Here is a 16,977-nt window from a genome sequence, read left to right on the forward strand (position 1 = left end):
AGCAGGAACACCCATCTTGTTGGGTGCATACAGGCTAAACAGCGAGTCAGATTTTCTGACTCCAGTCGTCCTGGAAACATATATTTTCAGGGCCCTGACAACGTCAAGTAACTTGGAGTCCTCCAAGTCCCTAGTAGCCGCAGGTACCACAATAGGTTGGTTCATGTGAAAAACAGAAAACACCTTAAGGAGAAATTGAGGACGAGTCCTCAATTCTGCCCTGTCAGAATGAAAAATTAAGTAAGGGCTTTTATATGATAAAGCCGCCCATTCTGACACACGCCTGGCTGAAGCCAGGGCTAATAGAATCTTCACCTTCCATGTGAAATATTTTAATTCCACAGTGGTGAGTGGATCAAACCAATGTGACTTAAGGAAACTCAAAACAACATTGAGATCCCAAGGTGCCACTGGGGGTACAAAAGGAGGCTGTATATGCAGTACCCCTTTTACAAACGTCTGAACTTCAGGCACTGAAGCCAGTTCTTTCTGGAAGAAATTCGACAGGGTCGAAATTTGAACCTTAATGGACCCTAATTTTAGGCCCATAGACAGTCCTGTTTTCAGGAAATGTAGGAAACGACCCAGTTGGAATTCCTCTGTAGGGACCTTCTTGGCCTCACACCACGCAACATATTTTCGCCAAATGCGGTGAAAATGTTTTGCGGTTACATCCTTCCTGGCTTCGACCAGGGTAGGGATGACTTCATCTGGAATGCCCTTTCAGGATCCGGCGTTCAACTGCCATGCCGTCAAACGCAGCCGTGGTAAGTCTTGGAAAAGACAAGGCCCCTGCTGGAGCAGGTCCTCTCTTAAAGGTAGAGGCCACGGTTCTTCCGTGAGCATCACTTGAAGTTCCGGGTACCAAGTCCTTCTTGACCCATCCGGAACCACGAGTATCGTTCTTACTCATCTCCTTCTTATAATTCTCAGTACTTTTGGTATGAGATGCATAGGAGGGAACACATACCCTGACTGGTACACCCACAGTGTTACCAGAGCGTCCACCGCTATTGCCTGAGGGTCCCTTGACCTGGCGCAATATCTGTCTAGTTTTTTGTTCAGGCGGGACGCCATCATGTCCACCTTTGGTTTTTCCCAACGGTTTACAATCATGTGGAAGACTTCCCGCTGAAGTCCCCACTCTCCCGGGTGGAGGTTATGCCTGCTGAGGAAGTCTGCTTCCCAGTTTTCCACTCCCGGAATTAACACTGCTGAGAGTGTTATCACATGATTTTTCGCCCAGCGAAGAATCCTTGCAGTTTCTGCCATTTCCCTCCTGCTTCATGTGCCGCCCTGTCTGTTTACGTGGGCGACTGCCGTGATGTTGTCCCACTGGATCAATACCGGCTGACCTTGAAGCAGAGGTCTTGCTAAGCTTAGAGCCTTGTAAATTGCCCTTAGCTCCAGTATATTTATGTGGAGAGAAGTCTCCAGACTTGATCACACTCCCTGGAAATTTTTTCCTTGTGTGACTGCTCCCCAGCCACTCAGGCTGGCATCCGTGGTCACCAGGACCCAGTCCTGAATGTCGAATCTGCGGCCCTTTCATAGATGAGCACTCTGCAGCCACCGCAGAAGAAAACACCCTTGTCCTTGGAGACAGGGTTATCCGCTGATGCATCTGAAGATGCGATCCGGACCATTTTCCCAGCAGATTCCACTGAAAGGTTCATGCGTGAAATCTACCGAATGGGATCGCTTTGTAAGAAACCACCATTTTTCACAGGACCCTTGTGCAATGATGCACTGATACTTTTCCTGGTTTTAGGAGGTTCCTGACTAGCTCGGATAACTCCCTGGCCTTCTTCTCCGGGAGAAAACATCCTTTTCTGGACTGTGTCCAAAATCATTCCTAGGAACATTAGACGTGTCGTCGGAAAAAGCTGCGATTTTGGAATATTTAGAATCCACTCGTGCTGTCGTAGAACTACTTGAGATAGTGCTACTCCGACCGCCAACTGTTCTCTGGACCTTGCCCTTATCAGGAAAGCGTCCATATTTCTTTTAGGAAGAATCATCATTTCGGCCATTACCATGGTAAAGACCCGGGGTGCCGTGGACAATCCAAACGGCAGCGTCTGAACTGATAGTGACAGTTCTGTACCACGAACCTGAGATACCCTTGGTGAGAAGGGCAAAATTTGGACATGTAGGTAAGCGTCCCTGATATCCAGTGACACCATATCGTCCTGGTTCGCTATCACTGCTCTGAGTGACTCCATCTTGATTTGAACCCTTGTATGTAATTGTTCAAATCTTTTAGATCTCACCGAGCCGTTTGGCTTCAGTACCACAATATAGTGTGGAATAATACCCCTTCCCTTGTTGTAGGAGGGGTACTTTGATTATCACCTGCTGGGAATACAGCCTGTGAATTTTTTCCCAATACTGCCTCCCTGTCGGAGGGAGACGTTGGTAAAGCAGACTTCAGGAACTTGTGAGGGGAAGACGTCTCGAATTTCCAATGTACACCTGGGATACTACGTGTAGGATCCAGGAGTCCACTTGCGAGTGAGCCCACTGCGTGCTGAAACTCTTGAGATGACCCCCCCACCGCACCTGAGTCCGCTTGTATGGCCCCAGCGTCATGCTGTGGAGGACTTCTGTTCCTGGGAATGGGCTGCCTGCTGCAGTCTTCTTCCCTTTCCTCTAACCCTGGGCAGATATGACTGGCCTTTTGCCCGCCTGCCTTTATGGGTACGAAAGGACTGAGACTGAAAAGACTGTGTCCTTTTCTGCTGAGATGTGACTTGGGGTAACAAAATTGGATTTTCCAGCTGTTGCCATGGCCACCAGGTCCGATGGACTGCTCCTTTATACGGCAATACTTCCATGTGCCGTCTGGAATCTGCATCACCTGACCACTGTCGTGTCTATAAACATCGTCTGGCAGATATGGACATCACATCTACTCTTGATGTCAGAATGCAAATATCCCTCTGCGCATCTCGCATATATAGAAATGCATCCTTAAAATGCTCTATAGTCAATAAAATATTGTTCCTGTCAAGGTTATCAATATTTTCAGTCAGGAAATCCGACCAAGCCCCCCCAGCGCTGCACATCCAGGCTGAGGCGATTGCTGGTCGTAGTATAACACCAGTATGTGTGTATATACTTTTTAGGATATTTTTCAGCTTCCTATCAGCTGGCTCCTTGAGGGCGGCCGTATCTGGAGACGGTAACGCCACTTGTTTTTATAAGCGTGTGAGCGCCTTATCCACCCTAAGGTGTGTTTCCCAACTCGCCCTCACTTCTGGCGGGAAAAGGTATACCTCCAATAATTTTCTATCGGAGGAAACCCACGTATCATCACACCCTTTAATTTATCTGATTCAGGAAAAACTACAAGTAGATTATTCCCACCCTACATAATACCCTTATTTGTGGTACTTGTAGTATCAGAAATATGTAACACCTCCTTCATTGCCCTTAACATGTAACGTGTGGCCCTAAAGGAAAATACGTTTGTTTCTTCACCGTCGACACTGAAGTCAGTGTCCGTGTCTGTGTCTGTGTCGACCAACTGAGGTAAATGGGCGTTTTTACAAGCCCCTGACGGTGTCTGAGACGCCTGGACAGGTACTAATTTGTTTGCCGGCCGTCTCATGTCGTCAACCGACCTTGCATCGTGTTGACATTATCACGTAATTCCTAAATAAGCCATCCATTCCGGTGTCGACTCCCTAGAGAGTGACATCACCAATACAGGCAATTTGCTCCGCCTCCTCACCAACATCGTCCTTCTACATGTCGACACACACGTATCGACACACAGCACACACACAGGGAATGCTCTGATAGAGGACAGGACCCCACTAGCCCTTTGGGGAGACAGAGGGAGAGTTTGCCAGCACACACCAAAAACGCTATAATTATACAGGGACAACCCCTTATACAAGTGTTTTCCCTTATAGCATTTTCACATATGTAATCATATCGCCAAATAAGTGCCCCCCCTCTCTGTTTTAACCCTGTTTCTGTAGTGCAGTGCAGGGGAGAGCCTGGGAGCCTTCCTCACAGCAGAGCTGAGCAGGAAAATGGCGCCGTGTGCTGAGGAGAATAGGCCCCGCCCCCTAAAACGGCGGGCTCTTCTCCCGGAGTTTGTGAGATCTGGCAGGGGTTAAATACATCCATATAGCCTCAAGGGCTATATGTGATGTATTTTAGCCATAAAAAAGGTATAATACATTGCTGCCCAGGGCGCCCCCCCCAGCGCCCTGCACCCTCAGTGACCGCTGGTATGAAGTGTGCTGACAACAATGGCGCACAGCTGCAGTGCTGTGCGCTACCTTATGAAGACTAAGTCTTCTGCCGCCTGTTTCTGGACCTCTGGACCTCTTCAACTTCGGCATCTGCAAGGGGGGTCGGCGGCACGGCTCCGGGACGAACCCCAGGGTGAGACCAGTGTTCCGACTCCCTCTGGAGCTAATGGTGTCCAGTAGCCTAAGAAGCAAATCCATCCTGCACGCAGGTGAGAGTTTACTTCTCTCCCCTAAGTCCCTCGTAGCAGTGAGCCTGTTGCCAGCAGGACTCACTGAAAATAAAAAAACCTAACTTAAACTTTTATTCTAAGCAGCTCAGGAGAGCCACCTAGATTGCACCCTTCTCGGCCGGGCACAAAAATCTAACTGAGGCTTGGAGGAGGGTCATAGGGGGAGGAGCCAGTGCACACCACCTGATCCTAAAGCTTTTATTATTGTGCCCTGTCTCCTGCGGAGCCGCTAAACCCCATGGTCCTGACGGAGTCCCCAGCATCCACTTAGGACGTTAGAGAAAAAGGGGTTAAAATCCCCGAAACGTCGATGTATTTGTTTTGATGTTTCAATAACAACCAGCTTTTTTATAAGACCTTGAGTGCCGCAGACTCTTATTTATTATTGATCCTGATACTGGAGGCACCGGGGCAAAATTTGGACCACAAACAGAGTGCCGGGCTGATTTTCAACATATATATATATATATATATACATACACACATATATACACACATATATACACACACATATACAGTACATACGTACGTACACAGACAAGTAACTCATTATAGTATTGAAATTATTACTATTAGAGTGGTTCATTCTCTTAAAGCATGGGTCTTCAACCAACCTACATAAACAAGTTCATCCTTTAAGGCATGGGTCTTCAACTTGTGGCCCTCCAGCTGCTGTGGAACTACACATCCCAGTATGCCCAGTCTCAGTTTTAGCATGCCTTAATGGTAAAAACTGTGGCAGGGCATGCTGGGATGTGTAGTTCCACAGCAGCTGGAGGGCCACAAGTTGAAGACCCATGCCTTAAAGGATGAACTTGTTTATGTAACAAGGTAGATTTCATTTGTTATAGCGAAATATGTTAAAACAATACTGGCAGTGTGAAAAAGAGTTGGGGCTAGTGAATGTTACCATGCTTCTTATTGCTCTCGTAAATAGGTGAAGCACAGACCGAGGGCCTGTCCCCGAACTAGATTTTCGGGTTCAAAATTACAAAGGGACTCTAAAAATAAGATATTTCTGTCTATTACAGAGCTATAAAAGTAGCATATCCGAGTTAAGCTATTATTAAGTGCTGGCTACAAGAGACACTTAGAGCCTACTCGGGTGCACGTGCATATTCCCAATGCAAACGCGCTCATTATACCAGGTGTCAAATAAAAATACTCCATCTGTATTTATGCTGAAGTCACACAGTCTTTAGCACATCTAAAGCTGTAAATAAAAATTAAAATAAAAAATAAGATTTTACTTACCGGTAAATTTATTTATCGTAGTCCGTAGAGGATGCTGGGGACTCCGTAAGGACCATGGGGAATAGACGGGCTCCGCAGGAGATAGGGCACTTTAAGAAAGCTTTGGATTCTGGGTGTGCACTGGCTCCTCCCTCTATGTCCCTCCTCCAGACCTCAGTTAGAGAAACTGTGCCCAGAGGAGATGAACAGTACGAGGAAAGGATTTTTGTAAATCTAAGGGCAAGACTCATACCAGCCACACCAATCACACCGTATAACTTGTGATAAACTACCCATTTAACAGTATGAACAATAACAAAGCCTCGGTTCAAACCCGATCAACTATAACATAACCCTTATGTAAGCAATAACTATATACAAGTCTTGCAGAAGAAGTCCGCACTTGGGACGGGCGCCCAGCATCCTCTACGGACTACGAGAAATAGATTTACCGGTAAGTAAAATCTTATTTTCTCTAACGTCCTAGAGGATGCTGGGGACTCCGTAAGGACCATGGGGATTATACCAAAGCTCCCAAACGGGCGGGAGAGTGCGGATGACTCTGCAGCACCGATTGAGCAAACAGGAGGTCCTCCTCAGCCAGGGTATCAAACTTATAGAACTTTGCAAAGGTGTTTGACCCCGACCAAGTAGCAGCTTGGCACAGTTGTAGTGCCGAGACCCCTTGGGCAGCCGCCCAAGAAGAGCCCACCTTCCTAGTGGAATGGGCCTTAACCGATTCAGGCAATGGCAATCCTGCCAAAGAATGCGCCTGCTGAATCGTGTTACAGATCCAGCGAGCAATAGTCTGCTTTGAAGCAGGAGCGCCAACCTTGTTGGCCGCATACAGAACAAACAGAGCTTCGGTCTTCCTGATCCTAGCCGTTCTGGTCACATAAATCTTCAAAGCCCTGACCACATCCAGGGACTCGGAATCCTCCAAGTCCCGTGTAGCCACAGGCACGACAATAGGTTGGTTCATATGAAAAGATGAGACCACCTTAGGCAGAAATTGAGGACGAGTCCTCAACTCTGCCCTATCCATGTGAAAAATCAGGTATGGGCTTTTATATGATAAAGCAGCCAATTCCGAAACCCGCCTTGCAGAAGCTAAGGCCAACAACATGACCACTTTCCAAGTGAGGTATTTCAACTCTACTGTTTTGAGTGGTTCAAACCAAGGTGACTTGAGGAAACTTAATACCACGTTAAGGTCCCAAGGCGCCACCGGAGGTACAAAGGGAGGCTGAATATGCAGCACGCCCCTTCACAAAAGTCTGTACTTCAGGAAGAGAAGCCAATTCTCTTTGAAAGAAAATGGATAAGGCTGAAATTTGAACCTTTATGGACCCTAATTTTAGGCCCAAATTCACTCCCGTTTGAAGGAAGTGAAGCAGACGGCCCAACTGGAACTCCTCCGTAGGAGCAGTTCTGGCCTCACACCAAGAAACATATTTTCGCCATATATGGTGATAATGTTTCGACGTCACGTCCTTCCTAGCCTTGATCAGGGTAGGAATGACCTCCTCCGGAATCCCTTTTTCCGCTAGGATCCGGCGTTCAACCGCCATGCCGTCAAACGCAGCCGCGGTAAGTCTTGGAACAGACAGGGCCCCTGCTGCAGCAGGTCCTGCCTTAGAGGAAGAGGCCACGGATCTTCTGTGAGCAACTCTTGCAGATCCGGATACCAAGTCCTCCTTGGCCAATCTGGAACAATGAGGATTGTTCTGACCCTTCTTATTCTTATTATCCTCAACACCTTGGGAATGAGAGGTAGAGGAGGAAACGCATAGACCGATCTGAACACCCAAGGTGTCACCAGAGCGTCTACCGCAACCGCCTGAGGGTCTCTTGACCTGGCGCAATACCTCTTTAGCTTTATGTTTAGGCGGGACGCCATCATGTCTATCTGAGGCAGTCCCCACCGATCCGTGATCTGTGTGAAGACTTCTTGATGAAGTCCCCACTCTCCCGGATGCAGGTCGTGCCTGCTGAGAAAGTCCGCTTCCCAGTTGTCCACCCCCGGGATGAACACTGCTGATAGTGCGCTTACATGGCCTTCCGCCCATCGTAGTATCCTGGTCGCCTCTGCCATGGCCACTCTGCTCCTTGTGCCGCCTTGGCGGTTTACATGAGCCACTGCCGTGACATTGTCTGACTGAATCAGAACCGGTTTGTTCCGAAGCCATTCCTCCGCTTGGCGTAGGGCGTTGTATATGGCCCTCAACTCCAGGACATTGATGTGGAGACCAGTCTCTAGGCTTGACCAGAGGTCCTGGAAATTTCTTCCTAGTGCGACAGCTCCCCAACCTCGGAGGCTCGCGTCCGTGGTCACCAGGACCCAGTCCTGAATGCCGAACCTGCGACCCTCCAGGAGGTGAGCACTGCGCAGCCACCACAGGAGAGACACCCTGGCCCTGGGAGACAGGGTGATCCGTTTTTGCATGTGTAGATGGGACCCGGACCATTTGTCCAATAGGTCCCATTGAAAGGTCCTTGCATGGATCCTGCCGAAGGGGATGGCCTCGTATGAAGCCACCATCTTCCCCAGAACCCTCGTGCAATGATGCACTGAAACCTTTTTTGGCTTCAATAGGTTCCTGACCAGAGGTACGAGCTCCTGAGCCTTCTCCGCTGGAAGAAAAACTCTTTTTTGGTCTGTGTCTAGAATCAGGCCCAAAAAGGGCAGACGCGTTGCAGGGACTAGCTGGGATTTCGGTAAATTGAGAATCCAGCCGTGCCTCTGCAACGTCTTCACGGACAGAGACACGCTATCCAGCAACTTCTCCCGAGATCTCGCCTTTATGAGGAGATCGTCCAAGTACGGGATAATTGTGACGCCCTGCCTGCGCAGGAGCACCATTATTTCCGCCATTACCTTGGTGAAAATTCTCGGGGCCGTGGAAAGACCAAACGGCAACGTCTGAAATTGGTAGTGACAATCCTGTACTGCAAATCTCAGGAACGCCTGGTGAGGAGGGAAAATCGGAACATGAAGGTACGCATCCTTTATGTCCAGGGACACCATCCAATCCCCTCCCTCCAGGCTGGCGATGACCGCTCTGAGCGACTCTATTTTGAACTTGAACCTCTTCAAGTACAGGTTCAGGGATTTCAGATTTAAAATGGGTCTGACCGAACCGTCCGGTTTCGGTACCACAAACAGGGATGAATAATAACCCTCTCCTTGCAGGAGATGAGGAACTTTGACTATCACCTGTTGAATGTACAATTTGTGAATTGCAGCTAACACCAGCTCCCTCTCCGACGGGGAAGCCGGCAGAACCGATTTGAAAAACCGGCAAGGAGGCATGTCTTCGAATTCCAGTCTGTATCCCTGGGAAACAATCTCTATTGCCCAGGGATCCATCTGTGAGAGAACCCAGACGTGGCTGAACAGACGAAGACGTGCCCCCACTAGATCTGACCCCCCCCCCCGGAAAGCCCCAGCGTCATGCGGTGGACTTTGCGGAAGTAGGGGAGGACTTCTGCTCTTGGGAACTAGCCGAGTGCAGCTTTTTTCCCTTGCCTTTACCTCTGGCCACAAAGGACGATCCTCGTACCTTCTTGCTTTTATTGGAACGAAAGGACTGCATTTGATAATGCGGTACCTTCTTAGCCTGCTGCGGGGGAACATAAGGTAAAAAAATTTGATTTACCGGCCATAGCAGTAGAGACAAGGTCCGAGAGGCCTTCTCCAAACAACTCCTCCCCCTTGTAAGGCAATGACTCCATATGCCGCTTTGAGTCGGCGTCTCCCGTCCACTGTCGGGTCCACAAGAGTCGCCTAGCAGAAATCGACATAGCGTTTATTCTGGAGCTTAGTAAACAAATGTCTCTCTGAGCATCCCTCATATACAAGGCAGCATCTCTGATATGCTCAATGGTCATTAGAATGGTATCCCTATCGAAGGTGTCAATCTCCGTAGATAAGGAGTCTGCCCGTGCCACGACAGCACTACAAACCCAGGCCGACGCCATGGCCGGTCTAACGATAGTTTTTGAATGTGTGTAAATGTGCTTCATGGTAATTTCCTGCTTGCGATCAGCAGGATCCTTGAGGGAAGCAGTATCCGGAGAAGGCAGTGCCACCTTCTTGGATAAGCATGTCAGTGCCTTGTCTACTTTAGGCGAAGATTCCCATCGTATCCTATCCTTCTGTGGAAAAGGATACGCCATAAGAATCCTTTTGGGAACATGTAGTCTCCTATCCGAAGACTCCCAAGCCTTTTCGCACAATTCGCTTAGCTCAAATGAGGACGGAAACGTGACCTCAGGCTTTTTCCCTTTATACATGTGAACCCTCGTGTCAGCGGTGCTGTGTGTTACCTCAGTGAAGCCGCTGAAGGCTTCTGCCGCCTGAGACGTTTTCTTGCTTCTGTTCTTCCGGCTCTGTGAGGAGAACGGCAGCGTGGCTCCCGGGGTGGAAGCCCAGGACGAACCTGTGTTCACCCCCTCTGGAGCTAATGGTGTCCAGTAGCCGAGGAAGCAGATCCTATCATTTAAGTAGGTCTGCTCCTCTCTCCTCAGTCCCTCGATGCAGGGAGCCTGTTGCCAGCAGTGCTCCCTGTAAAAATAGAAAAATCCAAACAAAAATGCTTTCTAATGCAAAGAACTCAGGAGAGCTCCCTGCAGTGCGCCCATCTTTCTCTGGGCACAGTGTAAAACTGAGGTCTGGAGGAGGGACATAGTGGGAGGAGCCAGTGCACACCCAGAATCCAAAGCTTTCTTAAAGTGCCTTATCTCCTGCAGAGCCCGTCTATTCCCCATGGTCCTTACGGAGTCCCAGCATCCCCAAGGACGTTAGAGAAATAAAAATGTATCAATCATTTAAATAAGGTCTGGGACCGTGATCCGATAGCCTGGCAAAACCAGACAAAGACTACATCAATGGAATATACTGTAGTTTAACATTTTTCAGTTTAAATATTTAACTTTAAAATATAAGCCAGTTATCCTATTATTAATAAAAGGAAACCATTAATTTGACATTTTCTATTTCTCTCTGTGTTATTGATTTGGACCTATGGTGCGTGCAGAGGCGTCAACGATTCCAGTGACACCCGGTGCGGGAAGGGGAAAGGGGGGGGAGGGAGAAGGACATCGTAAATGCACGCCGACAATAAAGGGCATGGTCTCGTGGCCAGGACCCCTGTTTCCTCACTCCGGGGTTCCAGAGTTGCAGGCGGCCCCCAAGGACCAGTACAAGTGCCGGCTCCTGCACAGTGACAGGAGCAGGGTGCTGCACATAATGCCACAGTGTAGCACCCTGTTCCTGTCACTGAAGAGGATTCAGCACTTTGGTGTCACCCCTCGGCGGGTGACACCCGGGTGCGGGCCACACCCCCACTGTGACACCAATGTGCAGATGACGGGTGACAGAAATTTACAGTTTAACATATCACCTGGGTGTCCGCCTCAGCATAGACACGAACTACATCCTCTGTGCCTGAAGGACGAACAAATGCTCTGGACATACTGTATGTCTTGACAAGGTCGTCAATTTTCTCCTGCAGCCCTGGTGGCTTTACAGCGCGCCTCTCTGCATCGGTTGTTTCAATGACTTTCCTGTCTGCAACCTATTAGGCATATGTAAGACAGAAACATCAGACACAAGACAAGCAGGATCGACATTGGTTTAATGCTGGCAAGTTCTTCATTTACAACTACATTTCAATTGGAGAAGTGACCCCAGCCTCTCTCACACTCCTATTTTACATCATTTCTATACCTAATCTCGCCCAAAACACAAGCAATCTGTATGACTGCTTAGCAGCAGATGCCAGTGCCGTCCTATTATTAACCACTATGACTATTCAAGTTGGGTGACAGAGCAGCAAAGCAGCACCACCAGTACCTCATCCACATCATCTTAATTTATATCAGGGGATTCCAAATAGCAGCACAACTCTGTGATTGAGCTGCTGAAACTGCCAGTGGGAATACAAACACAAACAGTGCTAACAAACTAACATAAGCAGACAGGTGTAATGCAATACAAAAGATCATATGGAATTCATGAAATCACTTTAGAAGTACCTGTACTCAATAATACCCAGCAAATTTAAGAACAAGTGATAAAAAAAACCAATTGAGTATGTATGTATGTATGTATATATACACGTGTGTGTGTGTGTGTGTGTGTGTGTGTGTGTGTGTGTGTGTGTGTGTGTGTGTAAAAAAAACAACAACAATAAAAACCAAACACAAAACAGTCTGGTGAATAACTTGGACATAGAGGGACAAGGTCAATAAATCCAGCTGTACGTGGACCTTATATGCAAATAGCTTTTTGTTGGTGGGACAATCTAATCCAAAAGGTAGTTACCAATCCTGGAGAAGTTTACTTCCCTTAGCGATGGTCCAATGGCAAGACCGTGAGACATACTGTAGGGGGGAGATTTAAATGTTTGAAAAGTTGGTTGGGCGTCTGTTTTTTCCTGTCTATCAGATAGGAAAAAAACAGACAACCAACTGACTTTTCAAACAATTGAATACCCCCCATAGTGTGTACTAGTTTATCTGGGCAGCACTATGATAGCAGTCATATAGGATACAGTACATCTACTTAATCTGCCATAACTACATATAATAAAATGATTGAGTATGAAACTCATCACTTACACTGTATCCTGTCTGAGAAAAATACAATGTATACTGCATTACACTATTTGCGCTGCACATACAAAAGGGCCCGAGTATGTATAACACATATGGCTCACTTGTCACAAAGAGAAGCCTGATCATTTCATTCACTTTATGATTATTCCAGTGACAATTATTCAATCAGGGCTTTAACCAGACTCATTGGTGTGTACTGCAGAGTGACTTCTGCACTAACCGTTACTTTCAGCTGGCGATTTGGAAGGTCAGTGTAAATGTCATCCCACTTCTGCACAGTCAGACCCTTGAGGGACAGGATTGCTTCTATGACTAACATATCAGAAATGGCATCTCCCACAGTCTGGAAAGACAATAGAACATCCTCCTATGAACACACAGTATGGACACAGATGCACAGTAGGAAGGAACTTTATTAAGTAATGGCAAAGCAGAGTTTTGTTAGGGTAATTTGTAATCTCATTTAGTGCTGGCCACCTTACTGTAGCTGCAGACTCATGTGGTTTTCATGGTCAGTGCAATCCATTTTACCTGGTTAATTAGATTAATGAGATGTTCTAGCGTCTGAGCAGCTTTTCTGGTTTCCTCAGTGGGTCCCACTTTAGTCAGCTGTTTTATTTGTTCTTCAGCTGTTTTACTAAACAGTACCTGTAAGATTGAGACAACATAAAATTATTTCCATTTCTCCTGCTGCTATAGAGCCCTTAGTAGTAATATCAAATATAGACTAGCTTTCTTTCTGGACTTCCTTTCCACTGCAATTGGGGGCTGGCGGTATTGTGCAGTGTGACAAGTCATGCTGACGCAAAGCGCACAGTTAAGCAGCGGAGGTGGCGCATGATAATGTTGATTCATATCTTTTGGCCAAGCTTCTACCCTACTCTGATGCATTTAGTAGCATTAATAGCATAAGGCAGGCATGTCCAAACTGCGGCCCTCCAGCTGTTGAGAAACTACACATCCCAGCATGCCCTGACACAGCTTTAGCATTCTCTGACAGCAAAACTGTGGCAGGGCATGCTGGGATATGTAGTTTCACAACAGCTGGAGGGCCGCAGTTTGGACATGCCTGGCATAAGGTATCTGTAAGGTGTCCAAACACTGAAACAGAAGATATCTAGAAGAAACTACGATCTGAAAAAAGTGCTACTGCAGTGGAAGAGGTAAAACGATCAATGAATAAAGTAACAATTACTTCAAGTAGTCACATTTTAAAAGCAGAAATGCATTAAAAAACACACAAGTGGTTATGCAGTGCTGCTTATATGCATTTATGATCTAGGCCACACACACTTGTGTCATCATTTATTTCATGCTCAATAGGAAAGTGCATAGCAGTCACCAGCAACAAACACCAGGATCATTTAACACACGTAAACACATTTTTCTGCCTCCAGTTTACTGCCCAAGCCAAAGAGGATTGTGCCATATATATAGCTAGATAGATAGATATATATATATAGATATATAAGATCTATCTATCTATCTATATATATATATCTCTATATCTCATATATATATATATATATATATATATATATATATATATATATATATATATATATATATAGAGAGAGAGAGAGAGAGAGCATAATATATATATATATATATATATATACATACATACATATACACACACAGCGCTAGTCTGCACTACTAGTAAAGAAAAGGAGATTTATGGCGAGACTTACCATGGTTAAATCTTTCTGTGAAGTACACTGGATTCCATAGGGAAAAACATCGTGGTGTAGAGTTGGATCTAGATCCGAGGCACCAACAGGCTAACGCTTTGACTGTTCCCAGGATGCACTGCACCGCCTCCTCTATATCCCTGCCTCCAGGCACTGGAGCTCAGTTTTGTTAACCAGTCCAATGCAGTAGCAGGTAAGAGACGATAGTAGTTAGCCACAGAGAACCACATTCTCACGACAGGAGAAGGTACCAGCGGCTAATGCCATACAAACCCAAAGAAGCTAAGTGCGTCAGGGTGGGCGCCCTGTGGAATCCATTGTACCTCGCAAAAAGAGATTTAACCACGGTAAGTCTTACCATAAATCTCCTTTTCTGCAGCAGGGTACACTGGTATTCCACAGGGAATAACATCGGGGATGTCCTAAAGCAGTTCCTCAAGGGAGGGGACGCACTGTAGCAGGTACAAGAACCCAGCGTCCAAAGGAAGCATCCTGGGAGGCGGAAGTATCAAAGGCATAGAACCTGATGAATGTGTTCACTGAGGACCACGTAGCCGCCTTGCGCAATTGTTCTAGGGACGCGCCACGGCAGGCCGTCCAAGAAGGTCCAACAGACCAAGTAGAATGGGCCTTGATAGCAGCAGGAGCTGGAAGTCCAGTCTGCGCATAAGCTTGTGCAATCACCATTCTAATCCATCTGGCCAAAGTTTGCTTATTCGCAGGCCAGCCACGTTTTTGAAAACCAAGAAGGACAAAGAGAGAATCAGATTTCCTAAGAGAGACGGTTCTCTTCACATATATACGGAGAGCCCGTACCACATCCAAAGACCGCTCTTTGGAGGACAAACCAGGAGAGATAAAGGCCGGAACCGCAATCTCTTGGTTAAGGTGGAAAGAGGACACCACCTTAGGTAAATAACCTGGGTGAGTTCTAAGAACTGCTCGGTCACACCCTTCTTGCAGAGGCAATAGCCAATAAAAACAAGACCTTGGCCGTGAGCCATTTAAGGTTCACAAACTCAACAGGATCAAATGGAGACTCTTGTAGGGCATTCAGAACAGACAAATTCCAAGGAGCCACAGGACGGACATAGGGAGGCTGAATCCGTAAAACACCCTGAGTGAAAGTGTGAACGTCAGGCAGAGACGCAATTTTTCTATGAAACCATACCGACAAGGCTGAAATATGAACCTTGAGGGAGGCGTGTGCGTCACTTACGGACACAAGGGATTAATCAAACACCTTAGCTGCCACCAGCAGAGACCTTTCAACGTATTACAGACGTTGCAGGCGTCTTTAGCTTTACCTGTCACACACACACACTGCAATACTTACAAAAGTAGGTAGTATCACCGAATCAGAACTAAAATTAAATATTTAAATTTCAAGAATACTTCAGAGCTTTAGTTACAAAAATGTTACAAAGATTATTAAGAATATTTTAAAAACACACACAGAATACAGCAATCTCAATAAATGAAAATAAATACAAAAATACAGAAACCCTAATTCACTTAATCAAACGAACTTAGGTGATTCTGTTGTGGGGGATTTCACAGGATAACTCAGGTCATCTCCAACATATAAGTTGAGTCCCCAAGAGATGCAATTTGTGTCCCAGTGAGAGACACAAATATAGTCCACAGCTTCCTCAGCCCCCACCTTTGGGATTTTTAACTACTTCCCTGCTGGACACTACACATACACCAGGTTTACATACTTGGTGCTTAGCAAAAGGCAGGGGGTGAAGCCCAATGGCATACTGTATGAAGCTCTTTCAAAGAGAGTGAGGTCTGGCTCTGGGTGTCACATCTTCCTTGGTCTGTTTACAAAGCCCCCTTGTTGACATAACACTACTTGGGCTTATGTCCAGAGCTTGGCAATATCTGCTTTTGATGTAGAAATGCAATCTCCTTTTTACAACACCATGTCAGGGTCCCAGGCCACAGATCATTTATATTTTGGACAATATACAATTCCCTGACATCTCCCTTTTATCAGTATTTATAACCTCTGGTCTGGTCATTGCAGTCATCCCAAACTATGTTCTGCAGATCTCCCCCAGCCTGGATGTATGGAGGTTAAATGCAGGACATTGCCTGTCAGCCATTTTGTCACATCTAAGGTGAAAGAATACAAAATTATATATATATATATATATATATATATATATATATATATATGTACAAAAGAAGCTGGCAGCACCACAGATGTAGTATTTAAGGTATAAACAACAGTAGGGGAAAGATACGTTCCGTAGTGATTAACAGAACTTAACCTGGTGGACACTCCCTTATAAAAATTAGGGCGTCAGCTCAGAAACCTCAAAATTATATGTAGGCACTGGTATATATGCCTACTGGTTTAGAAAATGGTGTGGGGGGGGTGAGGTATTTGCAAGCGACCAAGGTGTCTAATCAATAATGAAAGAACCAGGTACTATAAAATAGTATAATTTAATTTTAGAAATACAAAGCACTAAAAAAGGGGTAACATAAAATATTGATATTAAAATGCAGCCTAGTCAATAAAAATCGGATGAAAAAAAGGCTAGGCTAAAAACGTCAAGGGCACACACGTCAAAATTCATAAAAAGGTACATAAAAAACACAAAAAATCAGGTATAAAATGCACAGGATAAAACATAGGAAAAGGTGAGGAGAGGTATCTTATCTTAAGAGGTTGAGGTAAATCAGAATAGCACCCAACGCGTTTCGTCCCTCATGGACTTCATCAAGGGGTAGTGTAAGGCTAGAGACAGAGCATATTTATACCTCATAACTAGGGGAAGTGCTGTTGACATCACTTCCTGTTAGATTAATTGGTGCAGTGTTAACATCTGTTCAAAGTGCATATATATACAGATACATGTAAAAAGGATACAATAGAAAACACTACTAATGTGTTCTTTAATCAAAACAAGACACACTGTT

At 46.1% G+C, this 16,977-nt stretch overlaps 1 protein-coding gene across 2 annotated transcripts in view; it reads right to left on the reverse strand.

The window, feature by feature from the left end:
* The window catches only part of PGM3 (phosphoglucomutase 3), a 118,011-nt gene that overhangs the window by 1,357 nt on the left and 99,677 nt on the right, over positions 1–16,977 (reverse strand). For both annotated transcript variants that reach the window (XM_063916898.1, XM_063916897.1), the window contains 3 exons: positions 12,884–13,000; positions 12,573–12,695; positions 11,137–11,310 (listed from right to left, as the gene is read on the reverse strand). In XM_063916898.1, the coding sequence (XP_063772968.1) occupies positions 11,137–11,310; positions 12,573–12,695; positions 12,884–13,000 (414 nt within the window). The remainder of the gene's footprint in view (positions 1–11,136; positions 11,311–12,572; positions 12,696–12,883; positions 13,001–16,977) is intronic.

This window comes from Pseudophryne corroboree, chromosome 4, assembly GCF_028390025.1.
Source record: "Pseudophryne corroboree isolate aPseCor3 chromosome 4, aPseCor3.hap2, whole genome shotgun sequence".
Taxonomy (NCBI): domain Eukaryota; kingdom Metazoa; phylum Chordata; class Amphibia; order Anura; family Myobatrachidae; genus Pseudophryne; species Pseudophryne corroboree.